Source organism: Falco biarmicus, chromosome 5, assembly GCF_023638135.1.
Source record: "Falco biarmicus isolate bFalBia1 chromosome 5, bFalBia1.pri, whole genome shotgun sequence".
NCBI classification, from domain to species: domain Eukaryota; kingdom Metazoa; phylum Chordata; class Aves; order Falconiformes; family Falconidae; genus Falco; species Falco biarmicus.
In genome coordinates, this window is record NC_079292.1 from 70,777,460 (window position 1) to 70,795,892 (window position 18,433).

Sequence of the window (18,433 nt, forward strand, 5' to 3'; positions counted from 1 at the left end):
TGGTTGAGCTACACGGACCTCTTGAACTGCTAATCTTATCGGCTCACTGCTTGCAAGATGTATGATAACAACTTAGATTAGCAGGTGACATTGTTTCAAAATAACCATGTACACTATATTTAGTCTGTTTTCCTACAGTAGGTTAAACAATCATTTGCCATATAAACAAATGACTATACTTAGCATATAATTGATATCTGGTGCTTTGTATGAAATTGTATTTCTAGCATTCATCATAAATTGCTTCAAGTATGTAATAGACAAGTAAATTTTTCCCATCATCACTGATGGAATTAAACTCTAAAAAAAATGGTCACCTACTGTAGATCAGTTTTCTTAATTGACTATAAGATACCATCAACTAACAACCTCAAGTTACTGTATCAATTGAAAATGAACAATAACTTCTTGGCAGTTACAGACTTCATTGTAGAACACAGCATACCACAGTTTAACTCGGTGCTTTTCCATTTCCAGGAGGAAAGACCTGTTCAGAATGCCTTTGGCGAAACAGGTACTAGCTTCTTTGATGTAGTTAGTACCTCTTCAAGTTGAGAAGCCCCCCAGCCCCCTCAAAACAGGTCCAAAAGAAACAACACGATTCACTTACTGACAATTACACCCAACAACCTCAAACCATACCAGGTAGTAAAGTTGAAAAAAAATAAATCCAAACAGATAATGAAAACATGTGGCAATCAGTGGCTTGAAATGCTGCATACAACATCACAGCACAGGGATACGAATGAGGACTGTTGCCGATGTTGGTGCTGTGTAACCGTGAGTCCCAGGTGTGCCTCAGCAATCCAGCAGTTACCTAGCTATTGCACGGCTGTGGAGAACTGTCTCACTTGACTTGAAGAACAGAACAAAGGAAGAGTAATATTTAGATTGATAGATTATTTCAAAAGAAAGACAAAACACTAGAAGTGTTTAAGGAGAGAGTGAAACATGGGATGAACCCTAGACTGCAGAATAGCTGTCATGAGGCTGAAAGATGTGTGAGTAATCCCAATGTTTTCTGCCACCCACTCAAAATTCAATTGATTTTGAACTCCTTCCTTACTATCTCAGCGATATGACTAATCTACCTCTGAAGGCACTTTTAGCCTGCCTTTCCAAACTCATTTCACTAACTGGGTCTTCCTACCTTGTCCACACATAACTACCCTGATCCCTTCAAAAAACTTAACTCAGGAAGAATTTTTTAAAATGCTTACATTTCAGTTTTACTCCACTCTGTTGCTATCAACAGCAACATCCCCACAACATGGGCTGGGCAATGGCTGTGAGTGTCTGAACAGACCACAATTCTTCAAGCCCAGCTTAATGAGTCAAACAGTTTACTCAGGGCACAAATCTTCTCAGTAGTCCCCCTACATCCATCCTCCACTGCGTTTTCTTACTGCCTATCAGATAAACCATAACTGAATCCCTCTGCTCTCCAGTGCATTGTTGCTCAAAGCCTAGTGGATTGCACAGACTTTCAGGGTGATTTTCTTCAAATAACAGTGCAAACCCAAGCTACAAAGCATATCACTTTCAAGCACCACATAACTTGCTGAAAAACTATTCAGTACTCTTTCAGTATCAGAGGGAGTCCTTGATATACCTAATATCACACTGAAAGTTTGAGATCCTGATACTTGTTTTACATCACCCAAGGAAAATCCACCTTACTGGATATCCTGGCATGTTGGAATAAGGGTCACTAAAGTTCTCTGTAATTAAAATTTCCCTGGACATTTCTCTGTAACCTACCAGTTCCTCTGAAGGTAGTGGGTGAGTTGGTCACTGCCTTTGGCCCACTCGTTAGGAATGTCAGCTTTGAACAAGAACCAGCATTTGATGGTTGAAAGGGTCAACTTGAATTTCTCACTCCCTCCCCCAAACCTACTCCGCCACCTTCTTCACAGATACTTTACAATTTATCTTTAAATGGAAGCTGCGTGGGGTAATACACGTTAACAGCTTTCCCTCAGTAATAAGCTCCTACCAGGCATGTATCGTATGTCTTGAGAGCCAATTAACAAATGGAAGTTTGTGTCATGTTGAACAGACTGGAAGATAGGGGCATGCTGTGGATGTCTGCATCAGTACCAGCCATCTAGACTCACTCCTACAACCAGTGGTGAGAAACAGGCACCACTACAGCATGTCTCATTTCATATCTTTCAAAAGACTAATTTCACTTTACATTAACTGCTTCTTAGAAACACCCATTTCTCTTTACCCGCCACAAAGGAGGCTTGGATGACTCTTTCAGTTGCAGCCAGATACTATTGATGATATCACTATTCAATGCCATAAAACTCACTCTCTGGACCTGAAATTGAGGCAACAACATTTGCATGGAATAATCTTACTCTGAAAGAACAAAATAGGTCTTATCACGTTACAAGTAAGAGAGAAAGGAATTTAGAGTACAGATCACCTAGATTTCAAGCTAACTGGTCCTGACACAAGAACTCAAAAAGTAACTAAGTTTCAGAAAAATTTAAGAGCTGATTAAAACTGCTGTTGTTATGAAGAATACATCCAAAGTTCAGGAAAAAAAAATCAAGACTTCAACTAGCACAACACACAGGAACATGTTTGCACGCAAATTAACAACAGGATCTTTAGCAGGTAGCTCAAAACTAGGGATTATGCAAAGGTTTTCATCCAAAAAAATTATATCAATGCTGTTTTAACCTGCAGTCTGATCCCAAAAAACTTAGCTTAAACATCTTCCATGGCACATAAGCAAAAATACTGTTCATATGGTGTGCATGGAATATGTTTTGGCATGGGGTAGCAATTCCAACACTGTTTTACCAATTTACTTTCACAGCTAGTGGTGGTATAAATTCTCCCCACAGACAAGGCCAAGACTCCAAGGATCCTTGCATTTGATCTTGTCAAGCTATTTCGACTTAGGCTAAAATGAAGGGGATGAAAGAGTATGTGCAAAAAGACACTGGTTGCTATGCAAACACTTCCGAGCATTTTCTGTAACATTTAAAAAAGAATGGAAGAAATGAGGAGTTACTATTCTGAAAGTGGATATTTATGCACCAGCCCAGAAAACGAAAAGCAGGAGGCTAGGGAGTGCTAAGTGAGCAGCTAAGTAAATCAAAACAAGTACAGGTGAATCTCCGAGAAAACGTGTCATTCTTTGTAGTTCTGAAAAGAGTAAAGATTATATTTAAAAACATGAAACAAAGCAGAAATAAAATTTTAACCCAAATAGAAGGATTCTGTGTTCTCAATTGGGTTGGAATTCCACTATATAATTTTTGACAAAAGCATCAATTTAACAGCATACATAAATAAACAGGGTAGTTTCATAGAAACCATACCAAAAAAGTCTTAATCATGTGCCTTAGCGAAGCAAAAGCAGAATACCCACTGCTAGCCAGAATCACTTCCTCATAGAAATAAGATACAACTCCAGACACAACCAGAAGTAATTACAGACACCGCCACCCCAACAGCAGTAAGTCGGGACAGTTATCCACAGCACCACGTACGCCATTGATTCAGTGTTACCTATCTACATGTCGGCTAACAGTTTGCTTAAAGGCAGCAACAGCCGCCCCCTGGTCCAGCAGAGGCCCTCTTTTGTAAACTGTGTTACTGAATGCATACCCATCGGACGGAGGGTAGTCAGGAACGCTGGGAGGCTGGAAGACAAAAAAGAAACAAAGCCACAAAGTGGATTAGTGTCATCAGTGGCACTGCCTAGTTCACGTAATCCAGCACCCTGAGGGTCTCTGTCAGCACTCACGCATCCTCGGGTGCTCATGATTCTTCTATGAAAAGTTAATAACTTCTGCATTTCAAATACATAAACAGGGAGATCAAAAGGATAAGGATAAAAGAATTGTGATCCTAAGTCATCCCACTGCATTAATATTGCAGTGGATACTCTTTAGAAAAATAGTTCTCTGGGGCAAGGTCCATGTCATCTTTCAGATATCACTACAGCAACACAACTTATGAACAATGGCTGAATGGCTTTAAAATAAACCACACCAAGAAACCATGTTGAGCTTTTGTTCTAGATGCATGCTTAAAGCCAGAAACCTCTAGCTAGCTAACAGTAGCTCTGTTTAAGAAATAAAACCTCCCAAGTAAAACTATCACTCTGTTGCAGGATATGAAGTGGCTCATTCATTTCCACCCTCTCAATGAACATGACTATAGTCAAAGAAATGCAAAAGGGAATGTGACAGTATAATTAAGGAAAATAATCACAATTTATCACAAGCACATATATAAGACTATTCAAGGCTTTAGGAAATTATTCTTAAACAGCAGTCTTTTAAAAAAACACCTTACATTCAGCAATGATACTCTGCTTCTAAGTAAGAATTATTTTAACCACCATTCCCCAAAACAAAAACAAAGCAGTTCATTTCTGGAGATTATGACATTGAAATTGCTCATTCTAGATCTTTTCCTTATACCACCATCCAGTTGCACAAGTTAGAACAGCTGAGATTCATCAGAAATTGCCAAATCTCTACACCTGGTTTCCTGGTCTTATTGGTGTTCTGTGAGGTTTTTTCGGTTTGTTGGTGGGTTTGGGGCAGGGGGGGAGGGGGTTGTTTGCTTTGGTTTTTTGGTTGTTGTTTTTTTTTTTTTTTTTGTGTGGCTACAGAAAAGTCACTCACCTAATTTCTGCCTCCAAGTATCTGACCTGGCACCAAAAGACACTTGCCTATGCAGCTGAGGGTTGGTTTATGAAATGAAATTAAAACTGCATAAAAGCTCCCATAGACATAGAATTTTCTTTAAAACTATACTATTAAGACCACTTTGAAAAAAATCTCAAGCGTCACCTAGCTTACACTTTACATCAAAATTCACCCAGGAAGCAGGAATTCATTTTACTTCACACACAGATTATTTGCATCACCTCAGCCTCACTGGACTCTCTTCCACCAGTTCCCCACTGTTTCACTGCCATTTGAAGCCCTCCTCACTGAACAGATTCCACTTTGAAACCCCTCTGGTGGGAGCTGTGTGTGTAGCTAGATCTTAAGATTCAGGAACGGAAAGAAAAAGGAAAATAAAATGGTTCTCATGAGCAGGAACCTCCAATGCACTTTTCCAGCCAGATGCCAGAGCAGTCCCTGCCCAGCAGGGAGGGCAGCCACACGCACTCATCCCCTCTCCACTCCTGGGGCAGCACAGCTCTCGACATGCAGCCATGGTCCTCGGGAGAGCAATGTCACACCAAGACAGGAGGCAAATCAGTGGCAAGAGACAAACACTTAAATCCTCATCTTATTTTTCCAGCCAGCGCTCTTCATTAAATAAGCTGTTATGGCAGACTTACAAAAGAATAATTATTCTGGTCATCACCCACTCCAGGGTGGTCCTTTTGCTGCAGACAAACAGCATTTTGCACTAGCACAGCTTTTTCCAGCTGAGCACCTACAGCATTTCACAGCTATTAAGCAGCTCAAGGCTTTTTCCCCCTAGGGATGTGCTGAGGAGGCACTGGTGCAGGCAGCCAAGGTACCAAGGTTATAGTGCTTGCCCAGGACCACGTGGGAATCAGTGACAGTCATGAAACTAAGCCCTGACATCCCAGGTGCCGCGCACTCAGGGAACTGTGATACATATTATTTATTTATTTTTGGTCTTTCTAAGATTAAGACAAAGAAGCTAAGTTGGCACAAACAATTATCAATCCAACCGTTGCCACCATGAAAAAGAATGAAACTAACTCTCTGAAACACAAGCAAGTAAAATACCTCAATATATTATCTGCCTCCAAAACTGTTTTAACTTATTATATATAAAATAACATGAACTTCTTATAATCATTAGAAGAGAAAAAATAATGCACTTCTTTTTTTCAACACTATTTTGTCTTTTTTTTTCTTTAAATTATTTAGAAGGAGCACAGTGTAAACAAAAAAATCTGCATGGAAATGTAAAGCTGCAGAGAAATACTGAGACAGCGATTAATAAGACATTTTTGGAAGATGACTAGGGAAGAGGGTGACAGCAATGGCAACAGCTACATTTCACATTATTGTGTCCGTTAACTTTACTAAAAATGCTTTTTTGCTCAAAATGAATCACTGGCAACAACTAAGTTTTTGGCGCACTTTTTCTTGTATATCTTGTTAGGTATAAAGCCAAACTGTTTTAATTAATCAAATATCTACCACATTAACCTCCTTTGCTTGGCAGACTTTTTATCCAATAGCTGAGTAGATTATTTTTTTTTTTCTGGACTGATGGAGATTATCATGAAAACAAAGTTTTATTATGACAAGCTTTCCACGGGCAGTTTTCATAAACTTTTGCTGGGGAAGGTTTGTTGTCTCCGATAGGGAATTGCTCTGCAAAAAACCACCATGCCCTAAAAGCCAAAAAACCTTCCCTCGAACCTTCTTTCATATGTGCATTTTTTCACTAACAGATTAAAACCCCACATATTATAAAATTAAGATAAAATGCAGTGTCCTTGGGTTAAGATATACTCCAAATATTGTGCAGATTGCTCAAGGAAGACAGGAAAGACTATGGACTAAACCTAGAAAATTCTCAGGTGCTAACAGGGGACCTCGGACTAAATAACAATTGATTTAAAGTAAAACTAGCATAGCAAAAGAATTCAAAATTTTGAATTAGAACTTATGTCCTGCCAACAACAAAAAGCTCCCAAAATGAAAACTTTTATATGTTTAAAAATGCAATAGGGGTTTTTTTTTGTGAATTAAAAAGAAACAAAATCCATATATATTCTTAGAATTGTGAGAAAAATGAAAGTACATTTTCTGACCAACTCTACTGAAAAAGTAGGGAGAAGAATCTCTGTTAAGAACCAAAGGAGCAGACTATAAAGTTGGTCCAAAAGCACACTCTGGTTTCTCTGAAGGCTTCAGATGATGGTGCCTGTTTCCATTCTCTAAATAGAATAACCTGTCTTTTGCTAAATTCATCACATTTCTTGGAAGACAAGGATGGGAAAATGTTCCTGTATAAGAATTCTAATGGGCAGCTGTTTTTCACAAGTAGGTCTAAATTACCTGACATGGCATTTTTCTGATACCACCTCTGAATACATTCTTGCAATACAGTGAAAGCATCAAGAAATTAATGAAAGGAATATTAAACTCCACATTTGTGAAGCAGTAGCTTAAATCCAAAATTGCCTGAACAGTGGTGCTTTTTCCCCCTAGCATCCCATCCAGCCTTGCATGGATGCACATTTAAGAGCATTTTGGTTCAAATTCTGCCTAAATATATGGTCAAAAAAACCAGCATCTGAAAGCACAGGTCAAGAATCAAATTGAACCTCAGGGGCCTGGACTACCATCCCAATTGAGGTGGGAAAGTGCACCAAGTTCAAGGAGAGCAGCAGGCAAAAGCCTTCTATTTCTCCTAATCACATTTTTGGTGGCTGAACAGGTATTTGTTTTTTTATAACTTTAATGTAAGTGTAATGAACTTGCACTGATATAGCAGACATCAGAGCATGGTTATTCCAACAACATCACAGATTATTTTCATCATGAAGTAAACAGTTGGCGTTGCCTTCAGCTAATTTACAAAACACTGTTGCAGGTAACCTACCTCAGCTGACAACCTTTTCATTTCTTGCTTCCGCTGTTGCTCTGCAACGTTTGCCACAGACTCAGCCAAATGATTGAGTTCTTGCTCCTTTGGAGCTCCCATGAAGTTCAGCAAAGGAGGCTCCCAACCATTTCGGAAACGGGGGACATAAGGTGGAATAAAATGGTCTTTGGGCCAATCCGCTCTGTATGAAAAGTAAATTACAGATCTGTATCAAGGGCCATACAAATATTGGTTTAATAGATATCCTAAAAATTGAAATGCTTTAGATTTTTTATTAGTATAGAGGAGATATTGGGATTACAATAAGGCAGAATTGCACAGGAACACAAAATTGGCAGAAAACATTGCTTGACCACAGCCATGCTCCCTACTGTACCCTGCAGAAGGAAGCTGCTCCTGCCGTAAGGACATGTCAGTGGTAAAACACAACAAATTTCTGTCTTCTCTCACAGGATGAATAATAGAAAAATCAATCACAAACAAATCTAGGATTTAACTATTTGATGGGGAAAGATATTGCAATGCAGCATTTATGTGCAAGCACCAGACAAAAGACTCCAAAGAGACAAAGTCTTCAAAGAGAAAGTCTGAAAGCAGGTATGAAGTATGGAAGCTTAGGGGGCCTAGCTACACCTAAGCCCAAAAGTTAAACAATAGCTTTTACTGACAAAACCCCCACGACTCGAAGTGCTCCAAGACACAAGAATTAGTATCATATTTGCTGTTTCATGGTCCAGATAGCTCTTTTTAAAATGCTGTATTACTTTTCAGAGCTCCATTAGCATTCCCTATTGTGATACAAAATACCCAAACTAATACTTGCACACTCTGTCACTGCACTATACATAACACACTGTCCCACAATATACATTACTGTATCTTAACAGTGAAAGCAGAAACAGGAACATACATAACATCCTTTTAAAAGTCTTGTTGTTGACACTGCTCAAAACTAAGGGGCAAATGCTGCCAGTTACACAAGTTGCAGGAGCAGTCAGAAATTACTGGCCCATTAGCAGCCCTGAGCTAGGTCAGTAACCCGTGAGTTTCATCATTCATGTCTCCTGCTACACCACACCAGAGCGTACCTCTGGATACCGAGATCAATCAGATCATTTCTAATCTGCACAGGTCAAACAACTGTATTCCAAGTGCTTCATTCTTCACTGCCCAACATGAGCTGCTTCTCTTTCCATTAAGCTTTTTTCAGGACAGATTAAACAAATGATGGTGGCAGTTCCCAACGCAAAGAGCCCATTATTTTACCCAGTGATTCATTTTCCCTGCACAAGGCTCCAATGCTATGAAGCAATTTCCACTGCCAGTCCCTCCACAAGCTGCTACGAAGACAGCAGAGCTTGAAGCAGGTAAAGGCAAGAGAATGGTGCTTTGCTGGGGTAAGCTCTCAGGCAGTATCAAGGAGCTGCAATTCCTGTTCCCAGTGCATTTTATAGTAGCAGACTGAACCATAAGCCTAAAGGATGAACAACATTCAACATTCCAAAGGATGATAACATTCCTAGTCTGGCAGGAGAGTGAGATCAAGAAAGGGAAAGACTTGTATATCACTCTCCCTACTCCGAGGATGTTTGTCACTCCATGCTCTAGGGCTTTCTGTGCAGCCTTTCTTACCAGCAAAACACTCAACTACTTTTTAATCAATCAATCAATCAATCAATTAAAGAAATCCACTTGGTAGATGTTTATGTTCCAATTTAAAATCTAAAAGCAAGGATGAATGAACACAAAATACATGATGCATTTCCAGCCCAAGTGATTGCATACTTAATCATCATCAAATGTACTTTACTGCAGATTAGAGTTAAAACACACTTTGCTAATTTAAGCTTTTTCTTTTGCGTGTTCTATTTACCTAAGTAACTTGGAACCACATACTTACCTCAAAAAGAACAAATGCATAAAATAGTTCATTTTTAGCTAAGTCTGACCATAACAGTGCAACGTGTAGGATATGCACATGTAACATTATTCAGCCAATACACATCCAAAAATTATAAGCATTTTCTTTACAGCATTATGATGCTTTTGAAGTAGTAAAGACATAGATTTTCAGCTTTGATAATTACTGGAAATTGAAAATAGAAATCTCTATCTTGTTCTTCAATATTTGGCCAATTTTTATTGCGTCTTCTTCAAATTGATTTTTAGTGAAGTCCAGATAGCTGGGTTTGAAAAATAATAGTGAAAAACAACTGGAAACATGTAAGAGAGAGTTCAGAAAAAATTACTGCAAGAGATTATGTCAAGAGGTTCTTGATACTATGGAGAAAACAAAAATTTCTGTCTGCATTTTCTCCCTCCTTGAGACCCCTAAAAATCAAACCACTCCCAAATTCCACTGGGGCTAAAGAGCTCCTTTCCAAAAACTTTGAAGAACAGTTCTGAAGAGTCCAAAGTCTAAGAAATTAATATTGAGTTTATTGGGGGGGTGGATAACGTCAATAAACTTGACTTTAAAGCTTATCAATAAAATATGCAAAGGCTTTTTCTCACCTGGCTTTGGTCCATGTGTCACCCAATGACATCCATAATTGGCCTTCCTCACTGGTGACAGTATATCGCAGGAAGTCTATAGTATCTTTTGTTAAGAGGGGACTGAGAACTGTACCAGCAAGCTCTGGCCCTCCTGTTGTCTGTACCACCTAAATCCCAGTATTGAAATAATACAAAGAACGTTGTCAGTAAGGAAGTTACAGTGAATGCAAGTTAACTACAGTGCTGCTAGTAAACATTTATTACTCATGAAAACAACCCCTCCAAAAAAACTCTGAGAAGCTAACGATGTGTCTTAATGTCCTACAGATTACTTAAACCATTTATTGCAGAAGAACTGCTGTTTTGGTCACCAACCATTTTATATTTAGCCTCACTTTTGGCAATGTTATTTTTGCTCCACTGATCAAAACCACACATCCTTCCATTAAATAGACATATGGCTATGCTTTCAACTCTCCTCTTGCATTATGTAAAGTATCTCAATTTTTTATCAGTAATTAAAAATTATAATGGCTAACTGTAACACACAAAGTTAAGATGATTTAAATAAATATATTTAATAGATAGGAATATACAAAGAAAAGGATAAAAATTATTTTCTAAAAAGATCCTGAGACACACACATTTCTCCTTAGCTATTGTCCAGGGACATATTTCAAACTTGTTATCCTTGAAAAGGTTACAGAGCATATAAACACAAAGAGTGCTGAAGGAAAACACTGAGAAAATTATAAACCTTACCATATGTAGTGGGGTAAAGAGAAAATGAACCAGTTCAGCTGCACTAGGATTCTGGATATGGAACTTTAATTTGGCCTGAAAGAATGGGAAAATGATACATTTTAAGAAACATTTAGCTTTTATGACAATAAATACTTCACATAAGAATGGGCATCCCTGATCAGGCCACAGGTCTGCCTAAGCCCAGTGTTTCATCTGCAACAGCCACTAAGTGCAAATGCTCATTCATCCAAATGCTTTTGAACCCACGTGTATCTTTAGCACCTATCATGCAAAACCAGCAGTTCCACAACTGAATTATATGCTTCGTAGAGAAGCATCTCCTTTGGAAATTCACCACCTCTTAGTTTCACTAGTGTTCTGTAGTTCTCTTAAAAGAAAACTGAGCAATCCTCTACTCGCTTTTTCCAGTGATGCTCATAACCATTTACAGCTTTATTACATTCTTTCTCTGTTTGTTTTTTTCCAGGCTAAAGTAATTTCTTTGAGCATTCTTGTCCTCCCTCAATTTTATTACACTGGGATCATAACAGCATACTGATGTTTTTTATTTGTTAATTATTTTCTTTTTCCAAATGGTTCTTAACATTTGTTTGGTTGATCACCGTTGAACATGAATGACATTCTCACAGGAATCTGTATTGCATCAACATTTGTTCTGATTTAATATAGAGATTTTCCCCCACCTGTCCATGACTACCATATCTATCAATGTTGAATTGCATCTGTCACTTTATCTGCTATCATGAGATATTTCTACATTTGTAGACTCTATAATCCCCATTTGCCTAGACACCTGTAAACATGCTGGACAGCAAAGGTATCTGCAAAGGCATGTGGGATGCCACTGCTGAATTTACCGCACTTTGTGAACTGGCATTTTAGTCCCATAATTTGTTTTCTATTTCACACAACAATCTAAGCAGCTACATTCAACCCCACAGCAGCTCAGTTTCTTTAAGAACTTTGCGGTATGCAACCTTGCTGGATGTGTTTTTGAAATCCAAAGAAATAAAATCCAAGGAACTTATGGATTTATAGACATTATTTTGTTTTGCAAGACGCACGTTTGCTTCTTACTCAACTTAATATACCTGCCTACAAACTGCATCCCATGTGCGGGTACCTGGTTGTCTCAGATCCTTGGAATGACTTTAAAGATTATCAGCATTACCTTAATGACTTCTCTTCCTCTGCAAGAAAGGCAGTTTGAGAGAGGTTACACACTGTACTGTGTGGTTTGCTGACTTAGTTTTTGGAATAGATTGATTAATGGTGCCCATTCAAACAGGGCTTCTATTCACCTGTCTGTAACTTGTCATTTTGATTTGCTGTTCTTTAACCCATTACCAGTTCTTCAAATCTGAAACAGAATATCTCTTGTGTCTCCCATAAAAAATGATTTTCATGAACATACTGTCCACTACCAAGGATTTCCAAGTAAACACACATATTAAAAAAATCATATAGTTTCTCTGATACAGCTTTTTGGAGGAATTCTTTTATTTACTGATGACCTGTTGGCCCTGCAGGCTCCAGAAGTTAAGCAGCATGCCAGAATGTGTTCTTAAAAGTTATAGCAGTTTTTACTGCATCTTGCAGTCTGTTCCTCAAACTGCTTTTGGCTAGCCTCATTCTACTTTCACATCCAGACTTTCCAAAGTGTGCCTCCAAATGAAGAAAGGAGGAGGATGTGTTTTCACTTGTAATAACTTCCTATATATTGTTCTTCAGTCATAACAACTTACTTTCAGTCTTTCTAAAGGTTTTTTTGACAAATGGTAGGCATTTTCTAGAAGCTTCCAGCATGGTGTTTTAAAACAGTTTCCATTCTACTGGCAAAGATTTTATTCTTCTAGCTACTCCTTTTTAATTTCAAATTTTCTAACTAGATTTTTCATTTTATAGAGTCCTCCATGCTTGACATAAAGCCCCAGGAAGTGAAATTTTAGACTGTCATGGTTTAATCCCAGCCAGCAACTAAGTAACATGCAGCCCTTTCTCATTCCCCCCTCCTCTCCTGCTGGTGGGATGGGAAGGAAAATCAGAAAAAGGTAAAACCTGCGGCTGAGGTAAGAACAGTTTCATAATTTAAATAAAGTTAAAATAATAGTAATAATAACAACAACAACCATCACCACCACCACAATTGTAAAGATCAGAAGAGGGAAAGACAGGAATAAAACCTAAGGGAAAAAAGCCAAATGATGCACAATAGAATTTCTCACCACCCACTGACCCAGACAGTCCCTCAGTAGCAATCGGTGGCCCCCAGTCAACTCGCCCAATATGTATGCTGAGCACGATGTTTTATGGGATGGAATACACCTTTGGCTAGTTTGGATCAGCTGTGCTGGCCATGCTGCCTCTCCCAGCCTCTTGTGCTCACTGACAGAGCATGGGCAACTGAAAAGTCCTTGACTTAGAGTAAGCACTACTTAGCAACAACTAAAAAGTCAGTGTGTTATCAACATTATTCTCATACTGAAACCAAAACACAAGACTAGATCATCTACTAAGAAGAAAACTAATTCTATTCCAGCTGGAACCAGGACACAGGCTTTTGTGGCTCCTGCAACAATGCAGAAGTAAAGCACTGTTACAAGCACAGCTCCTCACAAGCACCAAGTCCTAGATGCTGTTGAACATCAGAACAAGAACTGCTTCTTCTCCTGCACAGAAAATAAAAGACGCAAAAGTGCACATGTTGTTCTTGGGTGAAAAACATTTAAATGCAGAATGAGATAAGAAGTAAGAATGGAAAAAAATGAACACTACAAGCACTATTACTGAGAAGGATCAGTATGTTCTAAGACTTCCATCTTCCACAAAACAGCAATCCTTTAAGGTCAGAATCACAGCATTCAATACAGAGTTTTGTTAAAAAAAGTTATTCTTAATAGATACATCTAAGAAATATCCATTTCTTAAAAACAGATACTTCCAAATAGCTCCTACAGTTCTGCAATCAGAATTCATTCCCTAAGAAGAAGAAAAAAGCTGATTTTACTCAGTGAATGCAAGAACAATTTTCTGTGTTGGCATAGCTTCCACAGCAATTGGAAGGGACAGTCAGTATCTGAAAGTAAATGCTTTGGTGGTGTCCCACTTGCTGCCTGCCTTTAATAGCACTTGCAGAAGAGGAGATGCCAGGACAAGGCTCTTGATTTAGCATCTCTGCTTGTCGAGAACTTATAAAGCAACAGCAATTTGTCGGATGGAGAGTTCTGAGGCCAGAAAGGTCCCACGTAATGATGGCAAACAAGCACAGAGAGTCTGATGGGCACAGTTGCATAAAACTAAATTAAGGCCACAGCTGGTGAGGCTGGCAAGCATGCAACAGAGCCATGATCCCCACAGATGTTCCTAGAGATTATTTTATGATTTAAACTCAAATTTTCCAAGTAAAAGGCTTTAAAGAACCAGGAAAAGAAACAATGCTGAAAGAAATACACTCATCTAGTCACTGTGTAGAGAACTTGAGGAGCAGCATCCCAAACCTCAAAGGCCAACCTAGGTGGCCAGGCCTGCTCTTGCCTCAGTTCAGCCTTGGACGGAGAAGGAAAAGGTGAAAGTCCAAGACCAGCCAAGTATCAGCTGAGCTATCTTCCTGTGTGCCAGCCAAGGACCAAATAACATTACATTTCCAGGTACGTTAGCATTCTTGAGGAGGATATTTGTGGGTTTGCTCCTTCTGAAAGTGCAGTGGAGATCAGGACAGCAGACTCAGGCTCACGATTCCCTGGATGACATGACCACCTCTGCACAGCTGGTAGCAGTAGGGCATTTAAGACCCACAAGTTTTTCATACATGGACAAGGCACCAGGCAAGTTAGGCAGAAGGCAGAAAACTTGATTAATGCATTCCCAAAGCCAAGATGACCTGCAGCTCCCTCAGGGGTGTAAACAGTAAAGCATCCACCCCCTCTGGAATAGCTGGAATGGCCAAGAAACCCAACTTAATAACTACAAAGCAAATCCATCATGTTACTGATTCTTCCTTCTCCTCTTCATCTTTCACCACAATTTTAGTTCTTCACTTCACCCTAGTGGAATCGGACATAGGAAAACCAATGCAGCAAAACTGACACCCAAATTAATTTGTAGTGGTAGGGAAAACAAAGACTGTGTTATACTTAGCATCACCTATCCCAGAAAAAACTGTTACCTCGTGCCTCACACCACCATACCCACTAGCAGTCACTTACCAGAAGATTGAAGCCATGTTTGAATTTTTGGAAGCAGTCAACAAATTCATCTGGAGGTGGTGGTTTTGCACGGAGAGTAAGAACCCCCTCTGGTGAACAAAAAAAGATTTTTATGTATCCATTTATATTGTATGTAACTTCTATAAATGTTACAGATATAGTAAACACATAAATACATAATAGATTTACCAACTTACAGAATTTTATGGTCAATATAGAACCACAAAATGAGCATTTTCTGCAACCACATCTCTAGTTAGTCACACCCCACACATTTCAAGCAAATGATTTTCATAGGTTTCCCTCTAAAAATATACTGGGTAGGATTTTTTGTGCTCAAAGTGAAAGAAACTGTGCTCACGAAAAAATACCACAAAAAGATACATTTGCTAGCTACTTCAATGATTCTTAGAGAAGCAAATTGTGTGCAGTAAGAACCCCTACCTCCAGGTCCTTTCTTTTTACTTTTCTTAGTTTTCTTCCTCTTTGAAAGTTCAGCAAAAGCTTCAGCAGCTTTTTGAAGTTTGGTAACAAAATATTCAATGTCATCCAAAATATGGTTCAGAATTTGCTATGGGAGAAAAGAAAAGTAACAGTTTCTCTACAGACTCTCAAGCAGAAATACTCCAGAAATCAGAATGACCACGCTTTCAGACACCAACAGCTTCCTCGTAACGAAGTTCATGCTAGAACATTCCATATTTAGATTCATTATGTTTTTAACTTTACACACCTGAAAAGTATTTTTAATCTTAGGTTTTCAAAAACTTAGGACCACCAAAGCTTTTAAAATGTGAGCAACAAGTTTACTAAATTCAGATTGCAGTTACACAATTTGTGCACACATTACATTTTCTCTCACAGCACATGAAAAAATTCTAATTATTTGAATGGACAGCATTTTCCTAAACAGTGTAACTTCATAATCTCCTTTAGTACACAAAGTATTAAGCTAGTGGTTGAATGTCAAAATGTAGTTTTACAAAGAAGTGCTCTTTGAAGAACTGTTTTCAAAAGCAAGTGGAGGAGAATGAATGACCCCCTGGGGAACACACAAATTCAACAGGCCCCAACATGCTTTCCTCAAGACCCTCTGATGTTGCTCAGGGCAACAGCAGAGTAGAAAAGTAGAAAGTTACAAATGACAAATGGGGCAAAATATTTGTTATTGCATACATCGTAGGACCTGGCCAATGTTATTGCTTACAGGCAAGGAAAGTTTAGGTTATACATATACACGGTCCACCTGTCTTTAGAAATGACCATATGTTTACTTTCCAGATACTGGACATATCTGAGTCCCACAAAACGGATGGAATTTTTTATCCTTACATAGTTTGTTGAATTTGGTCTACCACACAAAATTACTGTTTATATTTCTACCTCTTCAAAGCATAAAACTTCACATCAACATTCAGTCCCTTTTTTTCTTTTTTATTTATCCTGTCTTTTTTTTATTTTAAGGAAAAAGAAAAAGAGCTACCACCTATTTATTTTTAGGTCTACCTAAATTTCAGAGACATTAAGCAGTATCACTTGTAGCTTCTCACTTACAACATCTCTGTCAATCCTGGCTGCTATCATCTCTGCTGTTTCTTCATGATCATGGTATTGCCTATGTTTTTCAACTGTAGAAAAGGGAAGAAGAGAATAAGATATCCATATACACAGAATTAGCAACCAACACTTACTATACAGCTTATGCTTTAAAAGATACTAGTGTAGGAAAAAGACGGACAGAATTGTTTGTACCATTCCCTTTGCTCCACACAATCTGACTATCTTGCAACCTAATTCCTGAGCCTGCCAAGTCTCACAAAAAAAGCTTAGGTGTGTGCTTGCCTTAGCTTAGCTGCATAAATGAAATTAACCACAGAAATGTGGTACTGGGGTCTGGATCAAAAAATTACAGCAGAAAGTGGCAGATCATAAATACAGCATAATGAGAAATCATTCCATTTTGCAAAACATGCTGAAAGCTACTCCAGCAAAAGGAAGCAAGAAAGAGTGTTGCCATGACTTTGAAGACAATTTTGATATAAAAGGTAGTTAGCAAAAAGGGATACAAAGTCTGGCAGCATAGAAATGGGAGGTAATGATGTGACAGAACTGGTACTTCCAAATAACAATGGAAGAGTCAGTGACTTTTATTCAAAAACAAGGGTTAACATTTTGAGAAACAGTAAATGTTGCATTTTTAAGTCACACTAAGTACTGCATTGCGTTTGTTAACGGGTGGAATTTTAGTAAAAACATTTCAGAAAAGATCCACATGAGTGGAATAAAAGAAACTGCAGGGACGGCCACATTGCCCAAGTTACAGAAGACAAAGGCAGGGAATGGGAGTATAAAGAAGATGAGGAGAAGATGCAGGAGAAAATCAGCTTCATGACCATCTAAGGAACTTGAAGGTGCACAGGTCCATGGGACCTGACAGAATGCACCCATGGGTCCTGAGGGAACTGGCGAATGAAAGAGTCATGCCACTGTCCATCGTATCTGAGAAGTCGTGTCAGTCCAGTGAAGATCCCACTGACTGGAAAAGGGGAAACATAACCCCCATTTTTAGAAACGGAAAAAAAAGAAGACCCGGGGGACCACAGGCCAGTCAGTCTCACCTCTGTGCCCAGCAAGATCATGGAGCAGATCTTCCTGGAAACTATGCTAAGGCACATGGAAAACAAAGAGGTGACTGGTGACAGCTAACATAGCTTCACTAAGGGTAAATCATGACTGAAAAATTTGGTATCCTTGTACAACAGGGTTATAGTGTTGATGGATGGGGGAAGAACAATTGACATCATCTACCTGGACTTGTACAAAGTATCTGACATTGTCCCACACAACATCCTTGTTGCTAAATTGGAGGACAGGGATTTGACAAATGGACCACTTGGCAGATGAGAAATTGGCTGGATGGTCATATGTTGCAGTCAACAGCTTGATGTCCGAGTGGAGATGACAAGTGGCTTTCCTCAGGGGTCAGTATTTGGATTGGTGCTGTTTAACACCTTTGTCTGTGACATGGACAGTGTGATCGAGACGCCCTCAGCAAGTTTGCCAACAACACCAAGCTGTGTGGTGTGGTCAACATGCTGGAGGGAATGGAAGCCGTCCACAGGGACTTTGAGAGGCTTGAGAGGTGGGTCTGCATGAACCTCATGAAGTTCAACAAGACGAAGTACAAGGTCCTGCACATGTGTCGGGGCAATCCCAAGTACAAACACAGGCTGGGAGGAGAAAGGATTGACAGCAGCCCCAAGGAGAAAGATTTGGGGGTGTTGGTGAATGAGAAGTTCAGCATGAGATGGCAATGTACACTTGCAGCCCAGAAAGCGAGCTGCACCCTGGGCTGCATCAAAAGAAGCGTGGCCAGCAGGTTG

The 18,433-nt window shown here is 39.1% G+C and overlaps 1 protein-coding gene across 11 annotated transcripts in view; it reads right to left on the minus strand.

The window, feature by feature from the left end:
- EPS8 (epidermal growth factor receptor pathway substrate 8) overlaps positions 1-18,433 on the minus strand; it is a 141,012-nt gene that overhangs the window by 19,592 nt on the left and 102,987 nt on the right. For 10 of the 11 annotated variants that reach the window (XM_056340272.1, XM_056340271.1, XM_056340276.1 and 7 more), the window contains 7 exons: positions 16,605-16,678; positions 15,495-15,621; positions 15,051-15,139; positions 10,843-10,917; positions 10,099-10,247; positions 7,582-7,765; positions 3,532-3,665 (listed from right to left, as the gene is read on the minus strand). In XM_056340272.1, coding sequence (XP_056196247.1) covers positions 3,532-3,665; positions 7,582-7,765; positions 10,099-10,247; positions 10,843-10,917; positions 15,051-15,139; positions 15,495-15,621; positions 16,605-16,678 — 832 coding nt within the window. The remainder of the gene's footprint in view (positions 1-3,531; positions 3,666-7,581; positions 7,766-10,098; positions 10,248-10,842; positions 10,918-15,050; positions 15,140-15,494; positions 15,622-16,604; positions 16,679-18,433) is intronic. The other variant, XM_056340280.1, reaches the window with a different exon arrangement.